A 16,937-nucleotide genomic window follows, 5' to 3' on the forward strand; every position below is an offset into this window, starting at 1 on the left:
CCCCCACCCCTGCTCAGTTCCAGACCCTGAGATGCCAGCCCTGGTCCCAAGTGCATTCCTTATCCTTCCCCTACACCCAATCTGCCTGCCATCCGGCTGAGATCCCCTAGCATTCCCCCAGGAGTCACTAGGAAACATTTGCTCCATAGAAGGCAGCTATGGCAAAGGTTTGCCCCAGAGCTGGCTGCACCAGAGGAGCAAGAGTTCCGCCTGAGCTAAGGGTGGCGGACTGAGGACCTGGGTTCTAATCGTGGCTCAGTGGAAACAGCACAGGCTTTGGAGTTAGAGGTCATGGGTTCAAATTCCGGCTCCACCAATTGTCAGCTGTGTGACTTTGGGCAAGTCACTTAACTTCTCTGTGCCTCAGTTCCCTCATCTGTAAAGTGGGGATTAAGACTGTGAGCCTCCCGTGGGACAACCTGATCTCCTTGTAACCTCCCCAGCGCTTAGAACAGTGCTTTGCACATAGTAAGCGCTTAATAAATGCCATTATTATTATTATTATTATCATCTCCACCATGTACCTGCTGTGTGACCTTGGGCAAGTCACTTCACTTCTCTGGCTCTCAGTTCCCTCAGTGGCAAAATGGGGATTCAATATCTGTTCTCCCTTCTACTTGGACTGTGAGCCCCATGTGGGACCAGATTACTTGTATCTACCCCAGCTCTTAGAACAGTCCTTGACACATAGTAGGTGCTTAACAAATATTATTATTATTTATTACATCGCTCATCAGGAGCCATGCAGCAGGGGAGCGGTCAACCTTACTGAAAGCTCACCTTCTCCAGGAGGCCTTCCCTGATTGCACCCCCCTTTTCCTCTGCTCCTCCTCCCCTCCCCATCTCCCCGACTCCCTCCCTCTGCTCTATCTCCCCTTCCCGCACCACAGCATTTGTGTATATATGTACACATTTATTATTCTATTTATTTTATTAATGATGTGTATATCTCTATAATTCTATTTATTGATATTGATGCTACTGATGCCTGTCTACTTTGTTTGTTTTGTTGTCTGCCTCCCCCCTTCTAGGCTGTGAGCCCGTTGTTGGGCAGGGATTGTCTCTTGCTGAATTGTACTTTCCAAGCGCTCAGTGCAGCGTTTTGCACACAGTAAGTGCCCAATAAATATGATGGAATGAATGAATGCAGAACCCAGTTATCCTGGCTCCCGGCCCTCCAGGCAAGACAGCCCCTCTTTTCTCACTCCTCCTTGCTGCTCCTTAGAGAAGCTGCCCCTTTAGAGAAGCAACGTGGCTCAGCGGAAGGAGCCCGGGCTTTGGAGTCGGAGGTCATGGGTTCGAATCCTAGCTCCACCACAAGTCTGCTGTGTGACCTTGGGCGAGTCACTTAGCTTCTCTGGGCCTCAGTTATCCCATCTCTAAAAATGGGGATTAAGACTGTGAGCCCCACGTGGGACAACGGGATCACATTGTATCCCCCCAGGGCTTAGAACAGTGCTTTGCACCTAATAAGCGCTTAACAAATGCCTTTCTCTTTTTCTCTTTCTCTTTTTCTTTCTTTCTTTCTTTCTTTCTTTCTTTCTCTCTCTCTCTCTCTCTTTCTTTCTTTCTTTCTTTCTTTCTTTCTTTCTTTCTTTCTTTCTTTCTGGCTGCCCTTCGGAAGCAGAGCCCTCGTGTGAACTCAGGAGTCCTGGCTCCCAGGGGGTCTGGCTGATGGTCCTGCGCCCCGCCCCCAGAGAGCAAGAGGGGGGCAGGCCTGGTTAATAATAATGATGGTATTTGTTAAGCGCTTACTCTGTGCAATGCACTGTTGAAGATGGGAGGGGGCCTGGACGATGCCCACCGGGAGGCAAGCCAGGCAGAGGGGAGTTAAGGGGACTGGGGGAGGGGGCCTGGATGATGCCCACCGGGAGGCAAGCCAGGCAGAGGGGAGTTAAGGGGTCTGGGGTCGGGGGCCCTGGGGACCCCATAGGTAGGGCTGGGCTGGGGGATGGGAAGGGGGGTGGGGGGCCTGGTCTCCGGGGCCTGGTCAGCTCCCTCCGCCCCCCGCCCCGCCCCGCCCCTCCGGCTCTGCGGCTTCGGCGCTCCGCGGGGCGAGCAGAAGCAGCCATGGAGGCCGGGGCCGGGCCTGGGGCCGGGAGCTGGACTCGTGCAGGTCAGGGGCCCGCCTCGCCCACCTCCTTCTCTCTTCTCCCCCACCCCCGCTTCTTAGTTCCTCTCTCTCTCTCAGCCCCCCGGATCTCCTCCTCTCCATCCCTCTCTCCTCCCCCTCTTCTATTTTTCTTCTCCATCCCTCTGTCCTTAACTCTGCATCCCTTCATTCATTCGCTCAGCCGTATTTATTGAGCGCTTACTGTGGGCAGGGCACTAGACTAGGCGCTTGGAAAGTACAATTCGGCAACAGAGAGAGACCATCCCTGCCCAACAACGGGCTCACGGTCTCTACCCTCCCACCCCCCGCCCCGATCTCCATCTTTCCTGCCCTTCCTGTCTCTCCGTTACCTACCGGTTCCCTCCAACTCTTCTCTCGTCCTGTCTCCCTGCCTCCCTCTTCCCATCCCTGCTTCCCTCCTCCCTTTCCCCCTTCTCCTTTACTCTCCCCCACTCTTCCCACCGCTCCCCTCATCCCACCTTCCTCTCCCCGGGAATCTCCCCACCTGCTCTGACCCAAGAGCTTCCCCAGTCCCGATGGGCCCGGGGCTCGGCCCCGAGGGATGTTTCTGGCTGGGTGGGAGGAGCCGGGGTGGCACCCATTTCTGCCTTTCCACCTGCACCCCCACCTGGAGATCAACTCCCTCCTGCCTCTACAGCCCCCAACCCACCAGAAAGCCCCCCCACTTCCTCCCTGCCTGCGTGATCTAACCCCAACCCAGAAAGCCAACCCCTGAGAGGCTGCAGGGGTGGACAGGAGAGAGGACAAGGGGAGAGGAGTCTTAGTTACAGTTCTGGGGAGGAGGGAGAGGATGCCTCCCTCCCTTTCCTCCTCCCCCTACCTCTTCCCTCTCCATCATCTCTCCCTCTCCTGCTCCCCGACTCTTCTCCCCCTCTCTCTCACCTCCTCCCTCTCTCCCTTTCCGTGCTAAATATACTCCTACCCTTGCTGTCTGTGCCCAAGCAGGAGAGAAATAAGCCAGAGAGAACACTGTCAGTCAGCTTTGGATCCACGGAAACCAGAGGTCCGGTTGGGGGGCTGCAGGGGGAACAGCGGCCTAGAACGTGGGATAGAGTTGGGGGAGGGAAAGGGGGGCGAATGAGGACTTAATTTGGATCTATGTCCTTAGACTCTCAGCCCCGCTGGGCCCACCAAGCCCCACAGAGCCCAGGACCCCTACTCTCTGCTACCTGGGCGGGATGGCTGTCCTGAGCTCAGCCTCTCTCTGACAACCTCACTTGCCTTCCGCCACCCTACCCTCTCTCCCCATCAAGACCAGAGGGTCATGCCAGATATACACACACACACAACACACACACACACACCCCTGTCTGTCTTCAGGACTGGATTTGACCACTGCAGGATCCTGTGAAGGAGCAGAGGGCAACGAGGGGAAGAGAGCCCAGCGCTGGGGCGCTCTGGACCGTCGGAGTGGACCCACCATGGATGGTATGTCTTCCCCTTCCTCCCCACCCCCACTTCCCTCTGCCTAGCCTATATTAATGTCTATCTCCCCACCCGCCCCACCCCAGCCCAGACTGTAAGCTCGTTGTGGGCAGGCAATGTGTCTGTTTATTGCTGTATTTTACTCTCCCAAGCGCTTAGCACAGTGCTCTGCACACGGTAAGTGCTCAATAAATGCAGTTGACTGACTGACCTTTCTTGAAGTTCAGTCCTCCCTGCAGACCCAGCCCTGCTTCGATCCCGGGTTCCATTTCAGAAGTCGTACCCAGAGAGCCCCCGCCAGAAGGGGAGTCATGATTATTATTATATTTGTTAACTACTTACTGTGTGCCAAGCATTGCTCTAAGTGCTGAGGAAGATACAGGTCCATCAGTTTGGACACAGTCCTTGTCCTACAAGAGGCTCACAGTCTAAGTAGGAGGGAGGATTGAATCCCCATTTTACAGATGAGGTAACTGAGGCACGGAGAAGTTAGGTGACTCACCCAAGGTCACACCGCAGACACGCGACAGAGCCGGGATTAGCACCCCGCTCCTCTGACGTCCAGCCCCGTGCTCTTTCCATTAGGCTACGCTGTTTCTCTGAGGCGGTTTCGAAGACCCGCTGGAAAGGATCTGGAGGCCCCCAAAAGCTTGGGCTGCTGGAGGAGCCGCTGGGAGTGAGGGCCGAGGGGATGGATAAAGGAAAGCGGTCCCAGCAAGGTGGTCTTGTAGGGCCACTGGTCTGTCTGGGGCCTGAGACCTCTAAGGCAGGACTGCTTTACTCTGCAGGGAAAAAACCCAATGGCACTGCCTGCTGTTGGGACCCCAGGACAGACTGGTCAGTGCTCTTCTCCCTTACCTCCCCAACTTCCCTTTCCCTCCCTCCCCGGCTCTGCCAGTCCCGGTAAAAGCACCAGAAATGCCAGTTAGGGGAGGGGGTGAATTTTGGCCTCTGGTCCCCTGGGATCCTCCCTAACCTGCTGCTGTCCAGCTGGAGCTGAGATTCTAAAGCCATTTGAAGAGAGGTGTGGGGTTGGGTAATGATGTCAGAGAATTGCGGACCGAATGTCTTTTGGCCGGGGGAGCCGGAATCCTCCCCCTCCAAGACCTTCTTTCCCGGCAACCCCAGCCCCTCCCACCCAGCCTCAAAGATGGGCTGCAACGCCGAGAGGTTGCAAGTGCCGAACTCGGAACGGCTGCTGCCGCCGCTACTGATGACAGCACCTGCAAGCAAAAATGCCAATCTTTCATTTCGCCCGTGAAGCGGTGATGGGGAGCTAGAGGAAGCGGGGATGTCATGGGATGAAAAGGCTCTGGGAGACACAGGTCTAAGGGGAGGTATCTGTATGTGCAAGACATCTTCGGGCCAAACTCCAGACGACCAAGGCAGGACTATGTCTCCTGGGTGTTGGGGACCACCTCGATCAATCAATTAATGATATTTATTCAGGGCTTACTATGTGCAGAACACTGTACTAAGCGCTTGGGAGAGTACAACAGAATTAGTGGACACGTTCCCTGCCCATTACGAGTTTACGGTCTAGAGGGGAGACCGTGTGAATAAATAATTAATAATATATTATTTCAAGATACATAACCGCTACAGGGTTGGGGACGGGGGAAGTATTAAATGTACAACGGTCACAGTTCCAAGTTCGTAGACATCACAGAAGGGCAAGTAAGCCAGGGAAAAGAGGGCTTAGTCAGGGAAGGCCTCTTGGTGGAGATGTGACCTGAATAATCCTTTGAAGGTGGAGAGAGTGTGGGTATGGATGGGGAAGGAGTTCCAGGCTAGGGGGAGGACGTGAGAAAGGGGTCGCTGGTGAAGTAGACATGATCTCCACAGGTCCCACAGCACTTATGTACATATCTATAAGTGATCTAATACAAATTATTTATATTAATGTCTGTCTCTCCCTCTAGACCGTAAGCTCGTTGTGGGCAGGGAACGTTTCTACCAACCCTGTTGCACTGTACTCTCCCAAGCGCTTAGTACAGTGCTCTGCACACAGTAATCGCTCAATAAATACGATTGAATGACTGAATAAAGAAGCAGCATGGCCCGGTGGATAGAGCAGGGGCTTGGAAGTGAGAAGGACCTGGGTTCTGATCTCAGCTCTGCCACTTGTCTGCTGTGTGACCTTGGGCAAGTCATTCAACTTCCCTGTGCCTCAGTTACCTCATCTGTAAAACGGGGATTAAGACTGTGAGCCCCGTTTGGGACACGGACTGTGTTAAACCTGATTAGCTTGTATCAACCTCAGCGCTTAGTCCAGTGCCTGGCACATAGTAAGCACTTAACGAGTACCATTAAATCTTCGGACTCCAAAAAGAGTCAGAGGTCTCAGTTTCCCTCTGAGTGCTCCGAGGGGTAGGGGGCGGGGGGAGCCTGCCAGTGCTCACCCGCTGCTCAGCTCTGCCAGGGCAGTGGGCATGGAGGGGCAGTGGGCGTGGGCTGGGGGAAGGTGGGTATGGATGTGGGGGCTGATGGGGCTGGGGGAGGGTGGGCATGGGGCTGGTGGGACTGGGGGATGGTGGGCAAGGGGCTGGGGGATGATGGGGCTGGGGGATGGTGGGCATGGCGCTGGGGGATGATGGGGCTGGGGGATGGTGGGCATGGCGCTGGGGGATGATGGGGCTGGGGGATGGTGGGCATGGTGCTGGGGGTGATGGGGCTAGGGGAGGGTGGGCATGAGGCTGGGGGATGGTGGGGCTAGAGGAGGGTGGGCATGGGGCTGGGGAATTGATGGGGCTAGGGTAGGGTGGGCATGGAGCTGGGGGATGATGGGGCTAGGGGAGGGTGGGCATGGAGCTGGGGGATGATGGGGCTAGGGGAGGGTGGGCATGGGGCTGGGGGATTCATTCATTCATTCATTCAATTGTATTTATTGAGCGCTTACTGTGTGCAGAGCACTTGGGAAGTACATGTTGGCAACACATAGAGACGGTCCCTACCCAACAGCGGGCTCACAGTCTAGAAGGGGGAGACAGACAACAAAACAAAACACATTAACAAAATAAAATAAATAGAATAGTAAATATGTACAAGGGGAATGATGGGGCTGGGGGGGTGGGCATGGGGCTGGGTGATGATGGGGCTGGGGGAGAGTGGGCATGGGGCTGGGGGATGATGGGGCTAGGGGAGGGTGGGCATGGGGCTGGGGGATTGATGGGGCTAGGGAAGGGTGGGCATGGGGCTGGGGAAGGGTGGGCATGGGGCTGGGTAATGGTGGCCATGGGGCTAGGGGATGGTGGGCATGGGGCTGGGGGATGATGGGGCTGGGGTATGGTGGGCATGGGGCTGGGGGATGATGGGGCTGGGGGATGGTGGGCATGGAGCTGGGGGATGATGGGCATGGGGCTGGGGGATAATGGAGCTGGGAGATAATGGAGCTGGGGGATGGTGAGCATGGGGTTGGGGGATAGTGGGCATGGGGCTGGGGGGTGATGGGGCTAGGGGATGATGGGGCTGGGGGATGGTGGGCATGGGGCTGGGGGATGTGCCCTGATACTGCAGAGATCTGCCTCCCAGGCGAAACCATTCTGCCAGCCCTGTATGAAGAGGAGGAGGAGGAGGAGGAGGAGGAGGAGAAAGAAGAGCAGCAGCTACCTCAGGAGGGTGACGGTGTGGGGACCCTGGAGGAAGGCAAAGCCCGGGAACTGGACCTGACGGAGGTGGAGCTGGAGGAGCTGCGGGCCCAAGTCCTGCAGCTGCTGACGGAGCTGGAGCAGACCAGGGCCCTGGCCGGCCAGCATGAGGACGACTCCCTCGAGCTGCAAGGTGAGGGGCGAGTTGGGGTCAGAGGTGGGGTCACGGGGGTCTCCTCCCACCGAGAGGCCTGGCGCTGTGACCAGAATTCTTCTCCCCATTTGGTGGGTGCCAAGAGCCGGGCCCCAGGAGAGGAGAGGTCTGAGGGAGTGAGGGGGCAGGAGGAGGAGGGGGACAGAGGGGCTGCCAACCCATCCTGAAGACCTCACGCTGTGTCCCTCCTGCTCCTGGGTCAGGACTCCTGGAGGATGAGCGAATGGCCAGTGCCCAGCAGGCAGAGACCTTCTCCAAGCAGATACAGAGACTCCAAGGTAACCCGCTTCCTTGGGGGAGGACATGGCGGGGCGGGGGTTGCTAATCTAGTCGGGGTTCTTGAGATGGAGCAGGAGGAGGTGGGGGATGATCTCTTGCCTTCCTGGAAGCAATGCCAGCAGCTCAGAAATGCCCCCACAACACACACTGACCAGCCTCCGTGGGCAGCTAACTCTGGAAAGGAGTGGCGTAGGCGTCCACCAGCAAAACCAGCATAGGAGGAAGAAGCGCCTGCTTTAGCTCGCCTTAGAAAACAACACAGAGTAGGGAAGAAAGCAGAGAGGACAGAGGAAGAGACGGGCAACGGGAGGGCAGCAAGGCCTAGTGAAAAGAGCACGGGCCTGGGAGTTGAAGAAGCCGAGGTCTGCTTGTGCAGCCTTGGGCAAGTCACTTCACTTCTCTGTGCCTCAGTTAGCTCATCTGTAAAAATGGAGATTAAATCCGTGAGCCCCGTGCGGGACATGGATTGTGTCCAACCTGGTTAGCTTGTACCTACTCCACTGCTCAGTACAGTGCCCAGCACATAGAATGTGCATAACAAATACCATGAGAAGAGGGCTGGGGGAGAGGAGTGTGCCCTGGGTGTGGGAAGGACACAGCACAAAGGGGCAAGAGGAGAGATGAGGGAAAGAGGGAGAGAAGCAGGGGAGGGATAGAGATTGGGTAGAGAAAGGGGGAGAAGGAGAAAGGCCGCTAGAAGGAGAGGAGGGGAAGGAGGGCAGTAGCTGCCTCCACATGATTTTCATCGGGTCTGAGCATCCCTTCCTCCCTCTCCTGGGCGCTGGGGCACAGGGCCAGAACTCCGGGTGTATTTATAGCTGCAGCGGACTGTGTCTGTGGGTGACCCCTTAGCTTCGCCGGCTGAGAGCGGCCCTGTCATGCACATTGATACACGCGCCGCTGACACACGGCCACCTGTCCCCGGAGCATAAATGTATAAATAATTCCGAAGTAAGGCTGCCCGTCCACCCAAATCCATGCTCATATCTACAAGGAGCGCAAGCCGACCCCCGCCGTCTCACAGGGAGAGAGGTTTGCATTGACACGTGGACACGCGATGCCTAACCCCGAGGCCCCGCTCGGGCTTCCCCGGCCGCCCAGCAGGGGGCAGCAGGACTCCCGCGCGCCTCCTGCCGCCCTCCCGCCTGTGCGCACGCGCGCGGTCCGTTTGGCCGCCAGGGGGCGCGCGGCCCGCTTGCCCCGCAGGGGGGCGCGCGGTCCGTTTGGCCCGCCAGGGGGCGCGCGGTGGGCGGTGGGCAGTCCGGGGGGGGCGCCCCCCCCAGGACCGGCACCATGGAGTCCCTCTCCGGTGAGTGACACCCGGGACATCCCCTGGAATGCCCTCCCTCTGCCCATCCGCCCAGCTAGCTCTCTTCCTCCCTTCAAGGCCCTACTGAGAGCTCACCTCCTCCAGGAGGCCTTCCCACACTCAGCCCCTTCCTTCCTGTCCCCCTCTCCATCCCCCTCATCTTACCTCCTTCCCTTCCCCACAGCACCTGTATATATGTATATATGTTTGTACATATTTATTACTCTATTTATTTATTTATTTTACTTGTACATATCTATTCTATTTATTTTATTTTGTTAGTATGTTTGGTTTTGTTCTCTGTCTCCCCCTTTTAGACTGTGAGCCCGCTGTTGGGTAGGGACTGCCTCTATATGTTGCCAACTTGGACTTCCCAAGCGCTTAGTACAGTGCTCTGCACACAGTAAGCGCTCATCAATAAATGATGATAATGGCATTTATTAAGCGCTTACTATGTGCTTAATAAATACGATTGATTGATTCCCAGACTGAGCCCCTTCCCTCCTCTCCCCCTCGTCCCCCTTTCCACCCCCCATCTTACCTCCTTCCCTTCCCCACAGCACCTGTATATATGTATATATGTTTGTACCTATTTATTACTCTATTTTTTATTTATTTTACTTGTACCTATCTATTCTATTTATTTTATTTTGTTAGTATGTTTGGTTTTGTTCTCTGTCTCCCCCTTTTAGGCTGTGAGCCCACTGTTGGGTAGGGACTGTCTCTAGATATTGCCAACTTGGACTTCCCAAGCGCTTAGTACAGTGCTCTGCACACAGTAAGCGCTCATCAATAAATGAGGATAATGGCATTTATTAAGTGCTTACTATGTGCTTAATAAATACGATTGATTGATTCCCAGACTGAACCCCTTCCTTCCTCTCCCCCTCGTCCCCCTCTCCATCCCCCCATCTTACCTCCTTCCCTTCCCCACAGCACCTGTATATATGTATATATGTTTGAACATATTTATTACTCTATTTATTTATTTATCTTACTTGTACATATTTATTCTATTTATTTTATTTTGTCAGTATGTTTTGTTCTCTGCCTCCCCCTTCTAGACTGTGAGCCCACTGTTGGGTAGGGACTATCTCTATGTGTTGCCTACTTGTACTTCCCAAGCGCTTAGTACAGTGCTCTGCACACAGTAAGCGCTCAATAAATACGATTGATTGATTGATTGATCCCCTCCCCCTCACAGCCGTTTCCAGCCTCACCCCCCCTCCAGGCACCTGGCTTGGTCGGGTAGATCGATCAGTCAATCAATAGTATCGGGGAAGCAGCGTGGCTCAGTGGAAAGAGCCCGGGCTTTGGAGTCAGAGGTCATGGGTTCAAATCCCAGCTCTGCCACTTGTCAGCTGTGTGACTTTGGGCAAATCACTTCAATCAATCAATCAATCAATCAATTGTATTGAGCGCTTACTGTGTGCAGAGCACTGTACTAAGCACGTGGGAAGTACAAATTGGCAACATATAGAGACAGTCCCTACCCAACAGTGGGCTCACAGTCTAGAAGGGGGAGACAGAGAACAAAACCAAACATATTAACAAAATAAAATAAATAGAATAGATATGTACAAGTAAAATAAATAAATAAATAAATAAAGTAATAGATATGTACAAACATATATACATATATACTTCACTTCTTTGTACCTCAGTTACCTCCTCTGTAAAATGGGGATTAAGATTGTGAGCCCCACATCAGCCCCACCTGATCACCTCGTATCCTCCCCAGCGCTTAGAACAGCACTTAACAAATACCAAAATTAGTAGTAGTAGTAGTAGTAGTATTGAGCCCTTACTGGATAATAATAATCATGATGATGGCATTTGTTAAGCGCTTACTATGTGCCCAGCACTGTTCTAAGCGCAGGGATAGAGACAAGGTTATCAGGTTGTCCTATTTTGGGCTCGCAGTCTTGATCCCCATCTTACAGATGAGGTAACCGAGACACTGAGAAGTTAAGTGACTTGCCCAAAGTCACACAGCTGACAAGTGGCGGAGACAGGATTAGAACCCACCACTTCTGACCCCCAAACACGGGCTCTTTCCACTATGCCACGCTGCTTCTCTGGACGCCGTACTGATAAGAGTTAGTAGACACGTACCCAGCCCACAGCGAGTTTACAGTCTAGAGGACGAGCTTACAGTCTAGAAGTCTAGATAATAATTGGTATTTGTTAAGCACTTGCTATGTACCAAGCACTATCCTAAGTGCTAAGTGCTGTTCTTTAGAGTAATAATAATAATAATTATGGAATTTGTTAAGCGCCTACTGTGTGCCAAGTACTGTTCTAAGCGCCGGGGTAGATACAAGGTAATTAGGTTGTTCCACAGGGGGCTCACAGTCTTAATCCCCATTTTACAGATGAAGTAACTGAGTCACAGAGAAGTTAAATGACTTGGCCAAGGGCACCCAGCAGTGTTGGAGCCAAGATTAGAATTTAGGTCCTCTAACTCCCAGTCCGTGCTCTTTCCACCAGGCCACGTACTCTCCCGAGTGCTTAGTACAGTGCTCTGCACGCAGTAAGCACTCAGTAAACATCATTGATTGATTGCCCTCTTTAACATCCATCCTGACATTTAGTGTCATGCCAACTGACAGCCTTACCTTCTTCCTTCTCTTTTTCCTTCTCTATCCCCCTTTCCCTCTAGTAACCCAGCATGGAGCGCTTGTTCGCACCTGCTGTTATTTTCAGCCAGCACGACTACCAATGGGAACAAATTCCATATGCTTTCCTCCAGCTGTGGGAAGAAGTGTTTCCTTCGGTTTGCCTTGAACCCACCACGCTGCGGCTTCAATGGCTCACCTCTTGCGCTCGTAATGTGGGATTTGATGAACAGCAATTCCATATTCTCTCTGCACACAGCCTTCAATCATGCCCCTTCTCCAGCTTCATCGTTCTGTTCTGCCCCATTTCCCCAGCTCTTGTTTTCTTCTGGAATGGGGGGATTTTCAGAGACCCCTCTGGATAGAGGTGGGAAGAGAGAGGGAATTGGAGTGAAGAGGAGAGAACAGCCCAGATAGCAAAAACGATCTTTAACGTTCCCTTTCCCTGTCGTCAAGCTGAGCTGCTATCTACTCCTCTGGTTGGGCTCCCAGCCCACCCCTGGTTCCAGGAACTCCCAAGTCTGGAAAGATGGTGGGGGTGAGCCCAGTTTCAGTCTAATCCCGCTCTGGAATGGGACTTCCCAGAACAGAGAAATAGAGAGGGTTCCCCAGGACTTGGAGGTTGCATGAGGAAAAGGGAGGATGTTCGGGGCAGATCTAAGTGATGACAGCGAGTCGTAGGAGAAGATGCCTTGAGCCTGCTGCAGGGCTTTGCAGGAGTCTGGAGTTCAGGGCTGGAAACAACCTGGAGATCTCATGTCATCCTCTGCCCTTTTCAGTCAGTGCTGCCAACTTCACTGCCCACCAGGGGTTCTCAGCCCAAGCCTCTTAGACGAACTCTGGGTTTTCTGGGTTTAGGGAGAATGAGGAAAATCTGTTTACTTCAGATAACTTCTCACTTAATGGGAATTGGATTCCCTCTTTGTCAATCAATCAGTAGTATTTATTTAGCTCCTACTTTGAGCAGAGCACTGGGCTAAACTCTTGGGAGAGCATACTTCATCATCAATCGTATTTATTGAGCGCTTACTATGTGCAGAGCACTGTACTAAGCGCTTGGGAAGTACAAATTGGCAACATATAGAGCCAGTCCCTACCCAACAGGGGGCTCACAGTCTAAAAGGAATCTCCAATCTAATGGTGGAGTTTACAGCCTGCCAGAAAAGCGAACAATCTAATCTGGGCCCTTTCCCTGTATTAGGTGGTGGTTAAGTGGGCTTAGCGCCCCGGGAGAGACAATTGACCATCCTCAGTGGGGTGGAGGCAGCGATCTCTCAGGGCCTGGCCACCACCTTCCAGGGCTGGTTAAGGGGGCCGGGACCCCGTGGCCCTTGGGGGTCCCCTAAGGACCCGATGGAAAGGGTAGGTGCTTGGAGGAATGAAAATTCCTTTCCACTTGCCAGGCCACCCCCTCCCAACTGGCTTCAAGGCAAAGCGGTTCTCTGAGCCAGTTGGCACGGGACCAGCTAGAACGCCACGCCTGTGGCCCCGAGCCAGCCTAGACGGACCCCGGCAGAGGGTGGTCCACGGTTCACTCGATCCGGCCCACTCCGACAGCCGAGAAAGTGCCCCCAGAGCCCCGCAGGGGCGAGGCCAGAGATGATGCTCCATTGCACCGGCGGGAATCCCACCCTTTGTCCCAGTTATCCCCCCGGCTCTGAGGAACAGACAGAGACAAGGGGCTTTGAATCCCTGGCCCCAGGCTGGCCTCACTGACCAAAGGGAGCTCCATCCGGTGAGCTGACACTGTCCAGCTGCCATTTATCTCCCTTTTGTCCTGAGATAAGAAGTCTTTCCTCTAAACTCAGGAATTTGGGTCAGGCTGAGCCCCAATTCGCCAGAATCATCCCAGGTCTGCCAAACAGCAACCAAAACTCCCAAGGGGGACTTGGAGCTGACTATGTTCCACCCCGTCATGGTCTTCGTGACTGAGAATGACCGCCCAGTCCTGATGAATCACTAATAATTGTTGTATGTTTTAAGCATTTACCGTGTAAGCTCACCGTGGGCAGGGAGTGTGTCTGTTTATTATATTGTACTCTCCTAAGCGCTTAGTACCTTGCTTTGCCCTCAATACATGCTCAATAAATACGATTGAATGAATGAATGCATGCATGTGCTAAGCCCTGCGCTAAGTGCTGGGTTAGATTCAAGATAGGTGGGATGCAGTTCGTGTCCCACATGAAACTCACAATCAAAGTGGGAGGGAGATTTTACAGATGAGGGAACTGAGGCCCAGAGAGGTTAACTGACTTGCCCAAGGCCACACAGCAGGCAAAGGGACCAGGCCTCAAGGAGTCCCTGACCAGTCCCAGTCCCCCAAACAAGGACTAATGGACTCTCTCAAGCGCTTAGTACAGCGCTGCCCACCCAGAAGGCACTCAGTAAATTCCATGGATTGATGGATGCGGAAACGGAGGGGGCCTCGGGCCGGAGCGCGGGACCTGGGGCGGAGTCTGGATGGTGGGCGGTTGTCTGCACCCGCCTCGCGTTGGACTCTGCCAACGGTGCCCTCCCTCCCCGTCTGTGCCCGGCAGGCCAGCTGCGGTCCCTGCGGGAGGAGATCACCTGCCTGGAGGAGGAGAAAGAGAGCGAGCTGCAGGAAGCGGAGCAGGAGCTGCGACTGGCCCACGAAGAGATCCAGGCCCTGCGGCAGGCGGCGGAGGACGCGGCGGCCGAACACGAGGGGGACGTGGCCATCCTGCAAGAGGAGCTGTGCCGGCTGCGGGCCGAGCTGGCCCGCACCGAGAGCACCCGGGAGGAGTACGAGCTGGAGATCACCACCCTGCGGGCCGAGATCCAGATGAAGAGCGGCGGGCGGACGGAGAGCAGAGCCCTCACCGACGTCGGCGTGCTTCAAGGTAGGATTGGGCCCCCCCGGCCAGGCCCGGCCCGGGAATAATAACAATAAAATAGTGATGCTAACAAGAATAATAAAACTGGGGTCTTTGTTAAGTGCTTACTATGTGCCAGGCACTACGAAATGCAGGGGTTGATACAGGTTGGACTCGGTCCCTGTCCCACATGGGGCTCACAGTCTCAATCCCCACTTTACAGATGAGAGAACTGAGGCACTGAGAAGCGAAGTCACACGGCAGTCCAACCTAGCCCGGCTCAGCGCCGGCCAGCCCAACCCAGCCTGGTGGCGGGACGGGCAGAGAGTGAGTGGGCCTGTGTTGGGAGCATCTCTGTCCTCCACAGGGTATATGATTCAAAGTTAAAGGCAATCTTTTTTCCCTGTTGGCAGAGTTGGGCACCCTAGTGCGGCCATCTAGATCTCCGAGAGCCTCCCCAGGTTGCAGCTTGAGAGAACAGGAAACGTTCTTGTCTAGTGACTTCTTAGCTGTCCCGAGGCTCTGAAGCCAGTGTCTTCAATCAGTCAATAATATTGATTGAATACTGACTGTGGACAGAGCACTGTAACGAGTGCTTGGGAGAGTATAGTTCAATAGAGTTGGTTAGCTCCTGTCCACAAGGACAGTCTAGACAGGGAGACAGACATGAAAATAAATTGCAGGTAGGGGAAATGGAAGAGTATCAAGATGTGTACTTAAGTGTTGCGGGGCTGGGGTGAATATCAGTGTGCTTAAGGAGTATACCCCTAAGTGTATAGGGGACACAGAGGGGAGGGCAAATAAAGTGGGGAAATGAGAAGTTGTGAGGGAAGGTCTTTTGGAGGAGATATGATTTTATAAGGTTTGGAAGGTGGGGAGAGTGGTCATCTGTTGGATATGAAGGAGGGGGGAGTTTTAGGCTAGAGGGAAGATGTGGGCAAGGGTTTGGGGGCAAGATAGATGAGATCGAGATACAGCGAGTATGTTGGCATAATAATAACAATAATAATAATAATGGCATTTATTGAGGGCTTACTATGTGCAAAGCACTGTTCTAAGTGCTGGGAAGGTTACAAGGTGATCAGATTGTCCCATGGGGGGCTCACAGTCTTAATCCCCATTTTACAGATGAGATAACTGAGGCACAGAAAATTTAAGTGACTTGCCCAAAGTCACAGAGCTGACAAGTGGCAGAGCCGGGATTTGAACCCATGACCTCTGACTCCAAAGCCTGTGCTTTTTCCACTGAGCCACGCTATGCGTTGTAGTAGGTGGTTCACGAGGAAAGGGGGAAGCCAGGAGAGTTGATTGAGTACTTTAAAGCCGGTGATAAGGAGTTTCTGTTTGATGCGAAGAAGGATGGGAAAACATTGGAGGGTTTTGAGGAGTGGCGAGTTGTGGACTGATGGGTTTTTTTTTAGAAAAATGATCCGGCAGCAGAGTGAAGTATGGACAGGAGAAAGGAGGTCAACGAGGAGGACGATGCAGTAGTGATGACTGGATATAATATAAGTGCTTGGATCAGTCTGGTAGCAGCTTGGATGAAGGAAGGGGCAGATTTTAGCCTTGTTGTGAAGGTAGAGACTACAGGATTTGGTGACACACTGAATGTGCGGGTTGAATGAGAGAGATGAGTCGAGGATAATGCTAAGGATATGGGCTCATGAGACAGAGAGGATGGTGGTATAGTCTACAGTGATGGCGAATAATAATAATAATGTTGGTATTAGTTAAGTGCTTACTATGTGTCAAGCACCGTTCTAAGCGCTGGGGTAGATACAAGATAGGTTGGACACAGTGCCCGCTAGAGTGGTGTTGTCTACAGTGCCTTCCCCCATCTTTGCTGAGACCAGCAGTTCCAGAGAGTTGCCTTTGTTTGGCAGACAGACCGTGGCCCGAGAGGCAGGGAGTCGGAGCACAAGTGGCCCAGCCTTAGATCAGGAAAGAAGGGGAAGGGCCAGAGCAGGATCAGTCAAAACTGGGACCTCCAGGGGCTGCAGTCCACCCCAGCTGCAGGAAGCCCTGACCTGCTGCCCCTGGTTTCTTCTAAACCGAGAGGGCTCGGGAACGTGGGCCGGGGCCAGCGGGAGGCAAAGGAAGAGACTGTCAATGGGCTCCCTCGGAAGGACTTACCAGGAAGGCCCACTAGTCCTTGGGATGGGGTGAGGGGAAGCAGGGTCAGAAAAGCAAAGAATGGTTAATAATGAAGACAGGCTGTTTGGGGAAGGCCCCAGCTGCTCATTAATAGCAGCTGGAAACCAGAATCCAAGTAGCTCATGGGTTGGGCAAATGGCTTCATTCAAATGTCAGGTGGTTTTCATGGGGCCTGGCTGCTGTGGGCCATCTTGCCCAAGGGAGACAAAAGGGCAGGTAAGGCAGTGGGAGTCACCAGAATTCCTGCCTTCTCTTCTTTTTTTAATTAATTAATGGTATTTGCTAAGCACTTACTATATGTCAAGCACAGTTCTCAGCGCTGGCGTAAATGAAAGTTAATCAGGTTGAACACAGTCCCTGTCCCACATGGACTCACAGTCTAA

The 16,937-nt window shown here is 53.6% G+C and overlaps 1 protein-coding gene across 5 annotated transcripts in view; it reads left to right on the forward strand.

The window, feature by feature from the left end:
- Positions 1-2,070: 2,070 nt before the first annotated feature.
- The window catches only part of CCDC136 (coiled-coil domain containing 136), a 37,763-nt gene continuing 22,896 nt past the window's right edge, over positions 2,071-16,937 (forward strand). For 4 of the 5 annotated variants that reach the window (XM_038752341.1, XM_038752343.1, XM_038752344.1 and 1 more), the window contains exons 1-5: positions 2,071-2,116; positions 3,455-3,562; positions 7,091-7,339; positions 7,564-7,638; positions 14,104-14,427. In XM_038752341.1, the coding sequence (XP_038608269.1) occupies positions 2,071-2,116; positions 3,455-3,562; positions 7,091-7,339; positions 7,564-7,638; positions 14,104-14,427 (802 nt within the window). Of the gene's footprint in view, positions 2,117-3,454; positions 3,563-7,090; positions 7,340-7,563; positions 7,639-8,885; positions 8,949-14,103; positions 14,428-16,937 lie in introns of those variants that run through there. The other variant, XM_038752342.1, reaches the window with a different exon arrangement.

Source organism: Tachyglossus aculeatus, chromosome 10 (assembly GCF_015852505.1).
Source record: "Tachyglossus aculeatus isolate mTacAcu1 chromosome 10, mTacAcu1.pri, whole genome shotgun sequence".
NCBI lineage: Eukaryota > Metazoa > Chordata > Mammalia > Monotremata > Tachyglossidae > Tachyglossus > Tachyglossus aculeatus.